Source organism: Vanellus vanellus, assembly GCF_965231255.1.
Source record: "Vanellus vanellus genome assembly, chromosome: 4".
Classification (NCBI taxonomy): domain Eukaryota; kingdom Metazoa; phylum Chordata; class Aves; order Charadriiformes; family Charadriidae; genus Vanellus; species Vanellus vanellus.
In genome coordinates, this window is record NC_138909.1 from 3,514,360 (window position 1) to 3,528,097 (window position 13,738).

The following is a 13,738-nucleotide window of genomic DNA, read 5'->3' on the forward strand; positions in this document are numbered from 1 at the left end:
TAGGGATGGGTGGGGGAAAAAGGAAGGTTTTAGGGGAATGGGGGGGAAAGGGAATTTTTTTGGGGAAAAATAAGGTTTTGGGGCAATGGGGTGGGAGGAAGTTGGGGAGGAAGTTAGTTTTGGGAGAGAAGGGAGGCAAAAAATGGGGGGGGGGGTAGGCAAGGGGGGGGGGGGGGAGCTAATTTAGAAGCGGCTACACGCCGCTGCCGGTGCGCGGCCCGCGGCGCGGCGCCGGTGGAGGCGGAAGCGGAAGCGGTGTAGCGGTCGGGCCGGGGCAGCCATGGCGGCGGGCGGGGAGGAGGGCTGCGAACACTACCGGCGGGGCTGCCTGCTGCGGGTGAGGCGGCGGAGGGGAGGGGGACAGGGGACGCAACAAGCAGCGGGGGTTACCGGGTGGTGGTGGGGGAACCCACTGGCTGAGGTTTGCCGTGCCGTTCGCAGGCGCCGTGCTGCGGGAAGCTGTACGCCTGCCGGCTGTGCCACGATGGCGCCGAGGGGCACCGGCTGGACCGCTTCCGTGTGGCCGAGGTGCAGTGCACCCGCTGCCGCCTCCTGCAGAAGGTGGGTCCGCTGAGGGAGGGTCTGGCCGCGCCGCCATTTTGGGGGGGGGGGGGCGGCGCCGCCATGTTGTGTGGGGCGCCGACCGTTAGCGCACCTAACGGCCTTCTCCTCTCCCCGCGGCGGCGGTAAGGCCCAGCAGCGCTGCGAGGGCTGCGACAACCTCTTCGGGGAGTATTACTGCGACATCTGCCACCTCTTCGATCGCGACAAGAAGCAGTACCACTGCGGCGAGTGCGGGATCTGCAGGTGCCTGGGGGCGGGGGGGTGAGGGAAGGAGAGTTGGTGGGAGGGAGAACCGACCTCGGTCTGACGCTTTTCTCCTCAGGATTGGTCCAAAGGAGGATTTTTTCCACTGTTCGAAATGCAATTTATGCCTAAGTTTGAGTCTTCGAGGAAAGCACAAGGTAAGAACGCACCGGTTAGCTCCATATCTTGGAAAAAAAAAAAACAAACCCAAACACAACAAACAAAACACCTTGAAAATGAAAGGTGCTGGTGCCTGGGCTCTGTGCAAGGCCGTACAGAGGCGGGGAGCAGCAGGTGCTCTAAGCGCACCTAACAGCAGCACAGAGCGCTTCTGGGATGGCTTCGCTAGCAACGGAAGCTATAGGAAATAAACATATAGGTCTTCTCCTCCTGTAAAAGCAGCTGTTGATTGCAGCTCTGACTGTGTGTAAGTTTGTGCCGCTGTTCCTGCTGCAGAATAGGAAAAGCTAGGCTGCTGGCTGCTGTGGGAGTTCAGGGAGCTTTTTTCTTATGTATACCTTCAAGCTGTTTGTTTTTTAATGTGCTAAGCCACCTGTTAATTCTCAAAACTTCAAACCTAAAGACAGGAATGTTTCATACATCCTTCTTACCATTGTAAGGGAATTTCAGAATTTGGAAAAGTGCAGATACCCATGCAGTAGACTTAACTTTTTTTGTTTGTTTTTGCAAAGTGTATCGAAAATGTCTCCAGGCAGGACTGTCCAATATGTTTGGAGGTGAGCTGCTTTTTTCCGTCTCTTGGATTTGCACATGGCTGTATTCTTGACTGTGCTTGAATTAACTTTCTTGTCTCTGGTCTGATACTTCCCTCGAAACAGGATATTCACACGTCTCGTGTTGGAGCTCACGTTCTGCCGTGTGGTCACCTTCTTCACAGGTAAAGCATCACAGATACTTGAGAAAGGGCAGTAGCTGCTGCTCTGTGCGTGGCATTTATTCAGCGGCACTACAGGCCTGGTTAGTCTGTTCCAGCTACTTAGAGCTGGTTTCTAAGGGACCCCTGCGGTAGGGGATTGTCTCTTTCATCAGGAAATACTTTCTTTAGAAAGGTTGTCTTCCTTCACAGTAAACTTTGGTGGTGGTGGACGGACCTAGGTACTGTTCATTCTAGGTTTTCCCGTGCTGAATTTCCTTACGCTACACTTAAATTTCAAGAATCTAATAGAGACGTCCTTCCTTGGTGCAGAAAGCAGTTGCACAATGGTTTTAAGAGGTTGGTGGCAGCTCATTAATGAAGCTTTAGAGTCTTTCCTTAGACAGCCCCACCGGACAGTGGAGTGCTCTGCTGCAGTACAAAAACTGCCGGCTCTGTAGGGATTTTAGAGTGATGTGATACATAGTGCCAGGTGCCTCTGGAGGAATAATTACCACATTTCCCTTCCCTTTTCACCTCTGTCTTGTGTTACAGATGCAGCTTTTTGTTACTCTGTTGGCTCTCTTGTTCCTCCCTCTGTTGTCTCTGTGTGTTAAGCGAGTGGCCTCTGTGTTTGACGTAGGTCTCCACAGATTGAATCTTCCTTCAGCTCCTGTCCATCTCTTAAACTTACCTTGTGATGCATCACACTGTTTCTTCAGCAAACTCAGCCCACGCAATCCTTATCAGTGTTGACTCTGTTCCCTCGTGTTAAAAGGCCTTAGAATGGAATCAAATGTGCTTTGTCTCCAGATTTTGGCCTAATTTAGCAAATAGCTTTCGCCTCACTTGGACTCAGGCTGTTTTTTAACTTCTGATTTGGGGATAGCTGTGCGCCTTTTCCCTTTGTCAGTCCAAACATGTCAGTCTGCATTGTTCTTACTGACCTTCTCATTGTGTTTGCTTTTCAGAACGTGTTACGAGGACATGCTAAAGGAGTAAGTATCTCTAAGCATCTCTTGTCTTAATATTGCTGTAGTCCAAACAGACTACAAACAGTTGTCCCTGTCCGCTGCAGGGGAGTTGGAACTGGGTGATCTTTAGGCTCCCTTCCAACCCAAACTGTTCTGTGATTCCATGAGACTTGAAGAGATAAAGATCATGAAGCCTGTACCTGATAACTTAAAGCCAACTCCTAAAGGAATTAAGGGGCTTTTAATTTCCAGTTCTGTTTGCAAGAACTTTTTGATTTGTAGTGTTTCTCTTCAACTGATATGATATGAAACTTGTCCTTTTTGGGTTGACTTGTTTCATGGCCCCACTCCACCATCTGATGTGGACCTTTTTTTTTTTTTTTTTTTTTTTCTCCTTTCTGACAGAGGTTACAGGTGTCCTTTGTGCATGCACTCGGCTTTAGATATGACAAGGTACTGGCGTCAGCTGGATGACGAAGTAGCGCAGACTCCTATGCCCACAGAGTATCAGAACATGATGGTGGAGGTGAGAGACGAGATTTGCGCCGGGCTCTGTTCTTCGCAGATCTGTGCCTTTGCATTACTGGCAGCAGAGGGCACTAGGAACTTGTCCTGCGTCAGACATCAGCCTGATGGTTAGGGAATGATAAACGTCATGTGTAGGCTTACAGTATTCATCTACGGGATTTATAAACATGCACAAAAAGCAGCCCCCACCTCCACTCCAAAAAAAACCCCAACAGCACAACCGCATAGTGTTGTAGTACCACACAGTGGAGAAATGGCTTGGGCTGTGGAAGCGTCTTGCTTTCTCCAGTAGTGCTAGATTCTGTCATAGCAAAAAGCAGCAACGTTTGGTTTTTAGCAGCTTGGAGCTTCACGTTCCAGCCTAAACGTGGTGGGTTTTCTGCAAGAACATTCAGCTGTTGATTTGCGCAAGGATAGCCTGTGGGGAATCACTCTGTTTTCTTTCCGTTTTTTTGTGTTAACACCAAACTGTGAAACTGGTTGCTGATTGCCAGTAACACTGAGTTAAACGGCACTGGTCATTAATGTTTTAGGTGCATCTGTTACAGTTTAGACAACCCATCCTACCAACTCTTGGGAGTCAAGATGTTTGGAAAAAAACCTCGTTACTGCCAGTTTTGAGAAGAGTGCTCACTTGCATGGCAGACTGGCACGTGTTGCTGGCTGCTGTTAATCTGCCCTCACATTCACTTGAGGGTTTCTCTGGTGGTTTCCTACAACAGGAGAAGAAGCCAAAGCGTGTCTGTCCCTGGCCGACGCCAGGAGTCGTCTTGCCATACTAAAAGTAAACTCTCTGTGATTGTACAGTGGGATCTGAGTAGTTACAAACAGCAAAATAGAATCAGCCCCGCTGTCTTTCAAAGGAAGATATTTTCTGCTTTGTCCCCTGCTGGCAAACCAGTTCGGTGGTTGCTAGAATTGTGGTTGTAGTGTATTTTTACGTGTCCTGCTGATGCTAAAGCCTCCGTTTTTCTCTTTCTGTGTGCGTAGATCCTTTGCAATGACTGCAATGCCCGGTCTACAGTGCCGTTCCATCTCCTAGGCATGAAGTGCAAAAACTGTGAGTCATACAACACAGCCCAAGATGGAAGATGCCGGCTGCCGCTGGAGGAGCAGTGACCAAGACAACGTGCTGTCTACGGCTGGATGAGGAAAACTGCCATGGAAGAGACTATTTAAAAACAAACAAACAACATCCCATTTGTCAGTAAAAAATTATTCAAATTTGTCACGGCGCCGGTGAAATGGTTACGAGATTGAATTAACGCGGGTGCCCAGGAGTCGCGCTAATTGTGCCCCTCTCCCTAGTACCGGGGGCATAGCGCAGTCGAGCCCCTCAGGAAATTCCCCACCAAGCAGCGTGATTCCCGATGGAAGGTTAGTTTCCAGCGCGAAGGGCATTCCTTTAAAAGAGCCATTAGCTGTGTCAGAGCTCGGAGACAGCCTTGCAGAATAGCTTAACGAGGTGCAGAATGAGGCACGATGAGCAGCTGACGCAGCAGAAGATGTTTTGGGGCAGCTGAAGGTTGTGAGCAATGACGGGAGGTGGAGGTAGAGCTATTCTGGCTGCAGCTGTTGGGGGAAAATTGGTAGCTTTGAGAGTGGCCTTTTTACATAAAGCTGACATCTGCAAAGTCTTATGCGAGTACGTTTTGTTCCTTTTAAATGACGTGTTTGTTCCAGGCCTCGGAGCCGTTGCTGCAAGCGGCTGGAGAACGTGAGATTGCAGAAATCGCGTCCTTTGGCTTTGATTTGTTGACGCGTGCATAGAGAATTCCTTTCGAAACAAGGCTGGTCTGCCTGCGTACGTGTGACAAACAGCCTAAAAATCGCGCCTTCACCCCTGGCAACCCATCCGACCCATGGTCTCAGATTCCTGTGCCAGCTGCAGTCGCGTTTGCACCTGTTTCTTCCTCGTTTTGCTTCATTCGCTTGCGAACGCTGAGGTGTCGCAGGGTTTTAGACGCGTGCGTAGGTTGATGTTTCGATGGTGGAGTACACTAAGTGAAGCGCACACCGTTGTTGGGATTGCCCTCGGGGCACCTTATCAGGCTGAGCCTGAGACATTTGCTAAAGTAACAGCACTCAAGTAGTGCAGGGACCAATTTTTCTGTGGTTTTGGGGTGTTTCAGTGGTGTCTGATTTCATTGCAGGGAGAGAAGGGAGGATGGAGGTGTGCTTTTCAAACGATAAAAAAAAAACAAATCCCCCCAAACCTTCGCACCTTTCTTCATGTAATACCCTGCCCGAGGTGCTCTGCAGTCAAAATATTACAGAAAGTTCTTCATTTTGGAGAATTTCAGAACGTGCAAATAGTGTTCAATAATGAAATAAAATATATTTTAAAAAGCCCAGTTACTTTTCAGCATACAACTCCTTGTTTTTTAACTTTTTCAACGGCTTTTCTTCTTAATCGGGCAGTGCCCTTTTGTGTGTGAAACACCGGGACCGGGATGATGGCCTTACTGTAGCTTGCCTTTACTGGAGCATCTTCTTTTTTTCTGAAACTTTTCTCACTGCTATAAATAAATGTAAAGTAACATCTCTTATTAAAAGAAACAAATTCCAGTGTCTGTGATGTGCTCTCCTTTTACACTCCTCTCGGGGAAATTTCCTGCTGCGTTTGAACCATGATTCGATGCTGAAAAACAAGGGTTAGGTGTCTGCATGTGTGTCCCCTGGTTCTCTCATGTCTTTTGTGGCCCTCGTATTTCCTGTGGTAGGGGGGGAGTGTGGTGGAACCCCAGCGTATTGAGTCCTCCCAGTGACTTGCCCTGCTTTCTTCAGGTCCGCATCTGCTCTCCCACCCCAAACCTGCCCAGGGGACATGGTGGGCTGTAGCTACACGCATGGCTCAGCATGTGCTTTGGTTTGAGGTTGGTTTTCTCCACCCTCTGTGGCAGTTTGGAGGAGTCCCATGGGGAGGAACCACATGGTGGGGCCAGGTGGACTGCGTCAGCTCATCCAGAGCCCATAAATAGCCCAGGGGCTGTGTTGGGGGAGAGTGGGGCATTTGGTGAGGGAGCAGGTAAGGCTTCTGCCCTTGCTTGTGCTGGACCATGTACCCACCTGTGGGGGCCCTTCTAGGAAAAGGTGCTGTTTGGAGATGCTGGGGGGAGTTACGGACTGTGCTGGACATCAAGCGGTGGTTTCCCACCAGGGGCTGCAGTTGAAATGAGAGAAGCTGGAGGAACTGTGCTGTTTTCAGAAGTTGAAGTGTAGAAGGAGTGTGGCTTGGCTCCTTGCTGTCTCCCCCGGCCTTCCATGAGTGGGGTTTGGGATTGGACACCCTGGGGAAGGTCTCTCTCAAGGGGATATGGCCTGGGGAAGGGGCTGGGTTGACTATGGGACTGCTGCCACAGGCCTATTGAGAGGTTCTCCTACGGTGCTCTCATCTCATCTCATCTCATCTCATCTCATCTCATCTCATCTCATCTCATCTCATCTCATCTCATCTCATGCTGACATTAAGCTCTCGTGGATGGTAAGAAGGAACTCTCCTCCTACTTCTGGACAATGCTTTTGGTTCCTCCATTGAAGATCCTAGCAAGACACCCTGCTGCTTTGGAGCACCCTCCAAATGTGTGCTGTCACCTGGTGGCTTCACTACCTCCCTTGGATGGAGACCTGCTCCCAGGTAAGCCCTGGGGGCCAATGGGGCTCGTATCAGCCTGGAGGAGTTGTCATCTCCAAGCTTTGTGGTCTTGTAGGGAGGTGTCCAACTCAGACAATGGGGTCGTGCAGAGTATTTTTTTAATTGGGAGGAAGTGGCAGCTCTGGGTGTGTGGGGCAATTTGGGTGCCTGGTGCCAGCAGAGCTCATCCCACCACCACCGTCACCACGGCTGCTGCACTGGGTCTTGCTGGGAGGCTACTGCTGCTCAAACACCTCCAGCCCCAGGGTGACTGCCAGAAGCTCGGCACGGTGGTTTTGACTGCCCAGAAGCAGGACAAAAATGGTTCAGATGATGCCACTTAGATGTTTTTGAGGTGCTCTTCATGCTGGAGTGTTACTGCTGGAGAAGTGACTTCCCCCTGGCTATAAAGGACAAGCAGGGTCAGATGAACTGTAAATGGGACAAAAATGTGATGTCAAATGGTGTCTTTAAGATGAAGCTGAGGAATGTTGTTTTTTCTGTATTATTAAAGCAGTTCTAGTCCATCTCCCAAAGAAGAAGGAAAAAAAATAATCCCTTGACCACACTCATAGTTGACACCTGAGAAGCCTGCTGGTGGCAAATGGTGGGTTAGACACCGTGGTGGCTGGAGAAGCAGAGGTGGCATGGAGATGTGCTGAGGGTGTACAAGAAAAAAATAAAAATAAATTCCTTTTTCTATTAGAAAAGGCCACTAGTGAATGGATGCTCAGAAGAAGGTTGAGGAGCCATGTCTAGTCCTCATGGGTTCCATAATCGGGGCGAGCTGTCTCTGCAGATGAGTGTGGCAGTGTCCCCAGCTAGGTGATGAGCACTCTGGGTTGATGGCAGAGGTGGCCCCACCTTCTGCTGCTCTGTAAGCAGGTCATAAAACACTCTCTTGGGTTCCTTGCGAGCAAGTCTTGCGTGACACAAGGTCGTTGTGGGTACTATCTGTGCTCCCTGTGTAGATGGGGCTCAAGCTTGGCATCGACAGCACCTGGTAGCTGTTGCCTTCAGAAGGTGGTGAGATGTTGAGCGCGTCTAAAGTGCTGCTGGAGGTGGAGGACACGAGCAGTAACTTGTCCTTTAGGTCTCTCTAAGGATTTGAGCTGGCGGGTGGAGAAATGGAGATGGTGAGGTCCACACCGTCTCCTTGGGAAAGGTTGGGCTCACCCACCCTAACTGGGGGTGGTGTCACCACCCCAATGCCTGGGCTGGTGAGCTTTTGGGCATGGAGGTTGTTATCCCTCCAGGTCTGTGGTTCTTTCAGGCAGGCCTTCTCCCTCCAAGAGGAGCACCGCCACCATGAAAGCCTGAGTGGTGATGGTGGGCCATGCAGGCCATGAACCTCTTCAGCCAGCAGATGCTGCTGGGGGCAGGTAGAAGCAGCAATACAGCCTTAATTAGAAAAAAAATTAATAACAACGAAGAGCAGAGCAAGCAAACTCTCCCTGGGAGAAACAGCCACCAGCAACCTGTTCATTAACCAGATGAAATAGATATTTAACGAGAGATGCTATTCCAGGGCTGCTGCTGAGGTGGTGGCCTCGCGAAATGGGGACAACTTGAGGGGAGGAGTGGAAGGGATGGGGCCAGGGGGACGTACGGATGGTGGGTATTGCTGCTTGGGGGGGTTGGAGCACAGGAGGGACAGCACCTTGGGGCATGCCAAGGTCAAGGCTGAATTTCTACGTGTCTTGTGGTTCTCCCTTCCAGAGCGCTCTGCTCGTTAGCAGCAAATTGTTTCCTGATTGTGGTGGGTTTTTTGTCTTGGGTTTTTTTTTTTTGTTGTTGTTGTTGGGTTGTTTTGGTTTTTTTTTTTTCCGCCTGCAAAAATACCGTCGGTTCATTTAGCTGATAAATAATACCGTGCTGCAGCTGGGAAGCCAACTTTGGAAAACTCAATAGCGCCGTAGCCTCTTGGCCGAGTTGCTAATTGTACAGCCGTGCTGGGCCGGTCCGCAACCAAGCAGATTTGACGCTAAATGGTAAGCTAATTGGATCCCAGCTGGAAATATTCCTAGCCGGGGTTCCAACCACAAGAGGAGGCTGAAAAACAAAGAAAAAAAAAAAAAAAAAACCAACAACAAAAAACCACTTAGTTGAGCTGAGCTTTAGAAGAGCAGCTCCCTCCACATTGGGACGAGAAGGAAAATGATCTCCGGGGTGGGATCTGTCTGGTTTTGACCTATTTGCTCTCACGTTTTTGGTATTTGCCTCTGCAAAGCCTGGGGAGGGAGCAGCTGGGGAACCCGCCACCACCAGCAGAACCGCTGCTTATCGCGCCTCTCGGCTTGGCACCGAGCCCTTAACTCCCTTCGCCGGGGGAAGAAATCGCGTCACGCGGTGGGGGAAAAAAGGGACGGCTTTCCAAGGCGATGAAGATAAATGCAGCGGACAAAGGCCGGGAGCTGCTGTATGGGATTGGAAGGTGTCGCACTGAGCTCTGCTGCCCCATCCCATGGAGATGCTGGATGCGGTCCAGCCCTGCACAGCAGCACGTGAGCGGTGGTGGTTGTGCACAGTGGGCTTCATTCCCACGTCCCTGGAGTTCCATCCCGTCCTCCCAAGGACTGGCGCACCCTGGAGAAGCTGGTGCCCTGCATCCTGGTCCCTCTGCTTCAATGGGGCGGCAGGGTCCTCTCAACCTCTGGCACGGGTTTGTGGGGTAGTCAGACCCGTGGTGGCTCCATGGGCGAGCTGGTGCTGCAGGCCATCCTCACTTTGGGGTGGCATCAAGGGGAGAGACGTGGTATTGACCTTCAGCCAGTCATGGTGGACCCATGTCCACGCTACTGACGTGCCCAAGCAGCCCAGTGCTGCTGGGAGTGGGAAGGATGCTGGGATCGGGAAGGATGCTTGGATGGGAGGGATGCGGTGGTCCTGGGATGAATGCAGCGTGGTGGCTTGGCCAGGGCTTGCCCGTTGGCCAAGGGAGCTGTTGCAAAAGCTGTCCACGCTCCCACGCTGCCTGCCACCCGAAATCAAGCCTTGCTCGCCAGCAAAATCGGGAGCAGATGGGATTATCGGCTGCCTTGTGGGAAAAATGTAGTGTTTCCAGCAGGCGCGAGGGCTGCGGGTGCAAACGAGGGCAGCGGAGCTATTAATAAAGCCAGGGCCTGCCCAAGGATGCGAAACGCGGCAGAGGGACTCGTTAAGCCAACGAGTGGAGGGATGCAGGACGCGGGGCTGAGCCGTGGGAAGGTGCACTGTGATGGTGCTCAGGAGCGGTGGGGAAAGGCCTCCCCTCCCCCCCAATTTTGGGCTGGAAGGATGGGTTTAATGGCTCTGGTGTGGTTCTTGGCTTGGTGGCAAAAAGCAGCTCATCGTGGTCTGATGGTCTCGGGTCCAAATAACATCATTTGCAGGGGAAGTAAGGGTGATGTACAGCCTTGTCCTCCCATGGGTGCCTCTCGGGCTGCGTGTCCGGGCACGGTGTGTGGGTGCGAGGCCGGAGCTGGAGGGGTGCTGGGCTGGTACCCCAGAGCTGGCTGGTGGCAGTGGCTGTGGAACTCAACCCTAAGTTCTACTGAAGCGGCAGCAGTGTGTGTTCTCAACCTGCATTGTGTCCAGTTCTGGGCTCCCCCGTTCAAGGAGAGGGAAATGCTGGAGAGGGTTCAGCAAAAGGCTACAAAGATGATGAGGGGATTGGAGCATCTTTCTTGTGAGGAAAGGCTGAGGGGCGTGGGGCTTTTGAGTCTGGAGAAAAGAAGACTGAAGGGGGATCTTATCAACGCTTATAAATCCTTAAAGGGAGGGTGCCAGGGGGATGGGAGCAGTCTTTTTTCAGTGATGCCCAGTGATAGGACAAGAGGTGACGGGCACAAACTTGAACATAGGAAGTTCCATCTAAACCTGAGGAGGAACTTCCTTACTTTGAGGGTGGCAGAGCACTGGCACAGGCTGCCCAGAGAGGTGGGGGAGTCTCCTTCTCTGGAGACATTCCAAACCTGCCTGGACGCTGTCCTGTGCAACTGCTGTAGGTGACCCTGCCCTGGCAGGGGGGTTGGACTAGATGATCTCCAGAGGTCCTTTCCAACCCTGACCAGTCTTTGATTCTGTGAGGGCTCGGGAAACAGCCTCTTGGGTGGGAGAAGACCCTTCCCTGATGTTCTGCAGGCTTAAAAACCTCCTACAGCAGGAGACCCCCAGCTTCCCCAGGGCTGAGGCTGATGCCTCTCCCCTGCCCGGCTGCTGAGAAACCATCTGTTTTTCTTTTCCAACTGGAAGGAACGCAATTAGGGAAAGGCTCATCGTTTCGTGCTATTTATAACTCGGAGGGCTAGCAGAGCATCTGTCTCTCTCCAGCTTCGCCCAGGGGTGTGCCGGCACCTCCGCACTGGAAAGGGGGTGATTTCCTCGCTTTTTCTCCTTGATGGTCCCAGTTGGAGTTGGGGCGGAGGGGGGAGGTTTGCATTTGGGACTTGTAATTTGTCACTTCACACTGTCATGAAATCATTGCTCTCTGCCAGCGGAACTGATTCCTGTATCTTTTGCAAGGAGCTGGCTCTGGTCTGGGTGGAGGGGGCTGGAGCAGAGCCTTGGTGGTGACCTTGGGGTGCTGGCCACCCCACTTCCCTCCTCTCGCTCATCTCCTACGGCTTTTGAGGACAGGGGACCCTCAGGGCTGATGGAGTTGCCAGTCCAGGTCCCTGAAACACAGCTGCTGCCTGGCTGAGCAGATGGGATGGGGTGGGTGGAAGACATCTGAGTGCTCCATGGAAGAAAAAAACCACTTTATAAACCTGTGAAATAATTGCAAAATAGCTGAAGACTTGTGAGAAGCGCTTAGGCCTTCAGCGCTTGTCTTTCTGGTTGTGCTTGCAAGTAGCTTCCTTGGCAAAATAGGGTAAGAAGTTAAACACCTGGAGCTCCTGGATGTTTGTAGCCACCGGCAAGTAGCAGTGGCTTTTGGGAGCGGTGGAGGTGGCAGGATGGTGGGTGGGCTCCAGCGTGACCTTGGGAGGTGGGTCACCCAAGGGTGAAGTCCCACCAGAGGCCGACGGTTCTTGGTTGTGCCCCTTGACCCAGGCAGAGCTGCTGCTCGCCTGCCAAAGCTCAGACCTTCACCCATCCCTGGGTGTGCCATGGCAATGGGCAGCAGAAGACCTCCCCGGCTGGGCCTTAGTTTGCGTTGGGCGCCTGAGGCTGCTCTCGGCTGAGAAATAAAATAAAGGGCTAAAGCCAAAACCGCACAAATCTTTCTATAGTTCCCGGGAAGACGAGCAGGATGGGCTGAAGGCCAAATGGTTTTCTTGGAGGTAGTTGTGAGCCACGGGAGCTGAAGGAGAGGGCTTCCCTGAGCTGCCTGTTGCTTGAGAAGTGACCTTTGAATGGGAACGGCCCACGAAGACAACAGCAATCCAGCGGTGTGCGCCAAACGGGCTACGGCAACCGATTCGGTGGACGTGCGGTCCTGGCATTGCAAACTTCCCAGTGGGTTTTTGGTGGAAGTGACTGCTGTTGAAGGCTGGAGCTGTAGGAACACGCGGCACAAAGACAAGGTGACGCCTTTAGCTCCGGTCTGAGCTGTTGAGTGCTTAACGTGCCCCGCTCTCGCCTAGGGGGTAATTACTTCATCTAACGAGAATTATTGCTCCTGGAGGCTGCACCCAAGAGCTATCTCTGCTAATAAGTCATTAATACTTACTCCATTAATGTCACCAAAAGCCTGAGAAGATGACACATAGAAACATGTTGATGGGATATTACCGTATCCGCAAATGAGCAAAACAAAAGCATAATTAAGGGAGGCCAGAGGGAGCCTGGAAATGGTGATGGCAGCATCCTGCCGGCTCTCCGGTGGGGGCAAGGCAGGAGACCTGGAGAGCGGGGGGTGGTCACGTCATCTGCAGCACTGCTGCCAAGCTCTGCTGCTGCCCGCCAGGCCGGGGGAATGGGATGTTCTGCACGGAGCTATGCGAACTATTTTTTTTTTTTTAATATATATAAATAAAATATCTCTGAGATGAAGCTGAGCCAAAGGTGGAGGGGAGGTGGGAAGCCTTTGGGAAAAATGGGGTTTTGCTATTTTTGTAAATAAAACAAGCCGGTGGCAGAGAGTTTTCCTCATTTTTTTTAAAAAGAAGAGGAAAAAAAGGCTTTTTTTTTTTCTTTTTTTTATGGCACATCCTGGGTGTTTGTTGTTTTTTTTTCCTGCTTTTCCCTGGCATAGTAGTGAGGGAGGACAGAAAATCCCTGGGAAGATGAGAGGGGTGTTTGCAGCCACCGGCCTCCTTTTGAGGGCATCATCCCCCCTAATAAAGTGCTTTTGCCACTTGGCAAACGCATCCGTTATTTTTAAGGCTGCCTCGTGCCTTGGCCCAACAGCGCACGGTGCTGTAGGTATAAACACACGGCCCGTGTCGCAGGGTGGGCGCGTTACGAATAAATGAAACGTCAAGTCCGGTGTAGCCGTGGTGTGGTCACCCGGGAAAGCCCTTTGGTGCGGTCTCGGCGCATCCCTGCGTCTCACCTGCGGCCCCCCGCCTCCCCCCCTGTAGCTTTTATCCGATGCCGGGTCTCACCCAGCGACGTTTCGGAGCTTTATGGGCCGTATCCTGCGGTACCCGGCCCGGCCGGCCCTTTTCCAGCTGGTTTTGGCCCCAAACTGGGAGCCTGGCTCAGATTCGCTTCCCCTTTTCGTTTCCCGGAGGATGCTCTGAGTCGCGGGGGCTGTACCACAGCGCAGAGCTGCTGTTTTCCCCACCGTTTCCGAACTACGGGGATGAACGTGCTGCATTTATTTACGATTTGCCGCTCAGAGTCGGCGGGTAACATCCTCCCGCCTTCCCCTCCACCCCGCACTGGTGAGCCCTGTTAAAAAACACCAGCAGTTTTGCAAGAAGCCCTTTTTTGGACGGGTGATGGGCTGGGAGGCTCGAGCCGTGTCGGGCTCGGGGGCGCTGGGGACGAGGC

General features: G+C 52.0%; 1 protein-coding gene across 2 annotated transcripts; it reads left to right on the forward strand.

Moving 5' to 3' along the window:
- The first annotated feature begins 275 nt into the window (after positions 1-275).
- RCHY1 (ring finger and CHY zinc finger domain containing 1) lies at positions 276-5,751 on the forward strand. Of its 2 annotated transcripts, none has more exons than XM_082482976.1 (9): positions 276-337; positions 442-561; positions 692-807; positions 887-965; positions 1,500-1,544; positions 1,647-1,705; positions 2,653-2,679; positions 3,061-3,181; positions 4,174-5,751. In XM_082482976.1, the coding sequence occupies exons 1-9, from the start codon at positions 281-283 to the stop codon at positions 4,300-4,302; spliced, it is 753 nt and encodes a 250-aa protein (XP_082339102.1). In that variant the 5' UTR covers positions 276-280; the 3' UTR covers positions 4,303-5,751. The 2 variants fall into 2 exon arrangements, with proteins under 2 accessions (XP_082339102.1, XP_082339103.1); XM_082482977.1 differs by having other exon boundaries at positions 4,226-5,751.
- The last annotated feature ends 7,987 nt before the right edge of the window (positions 5,752-13,738 follow it).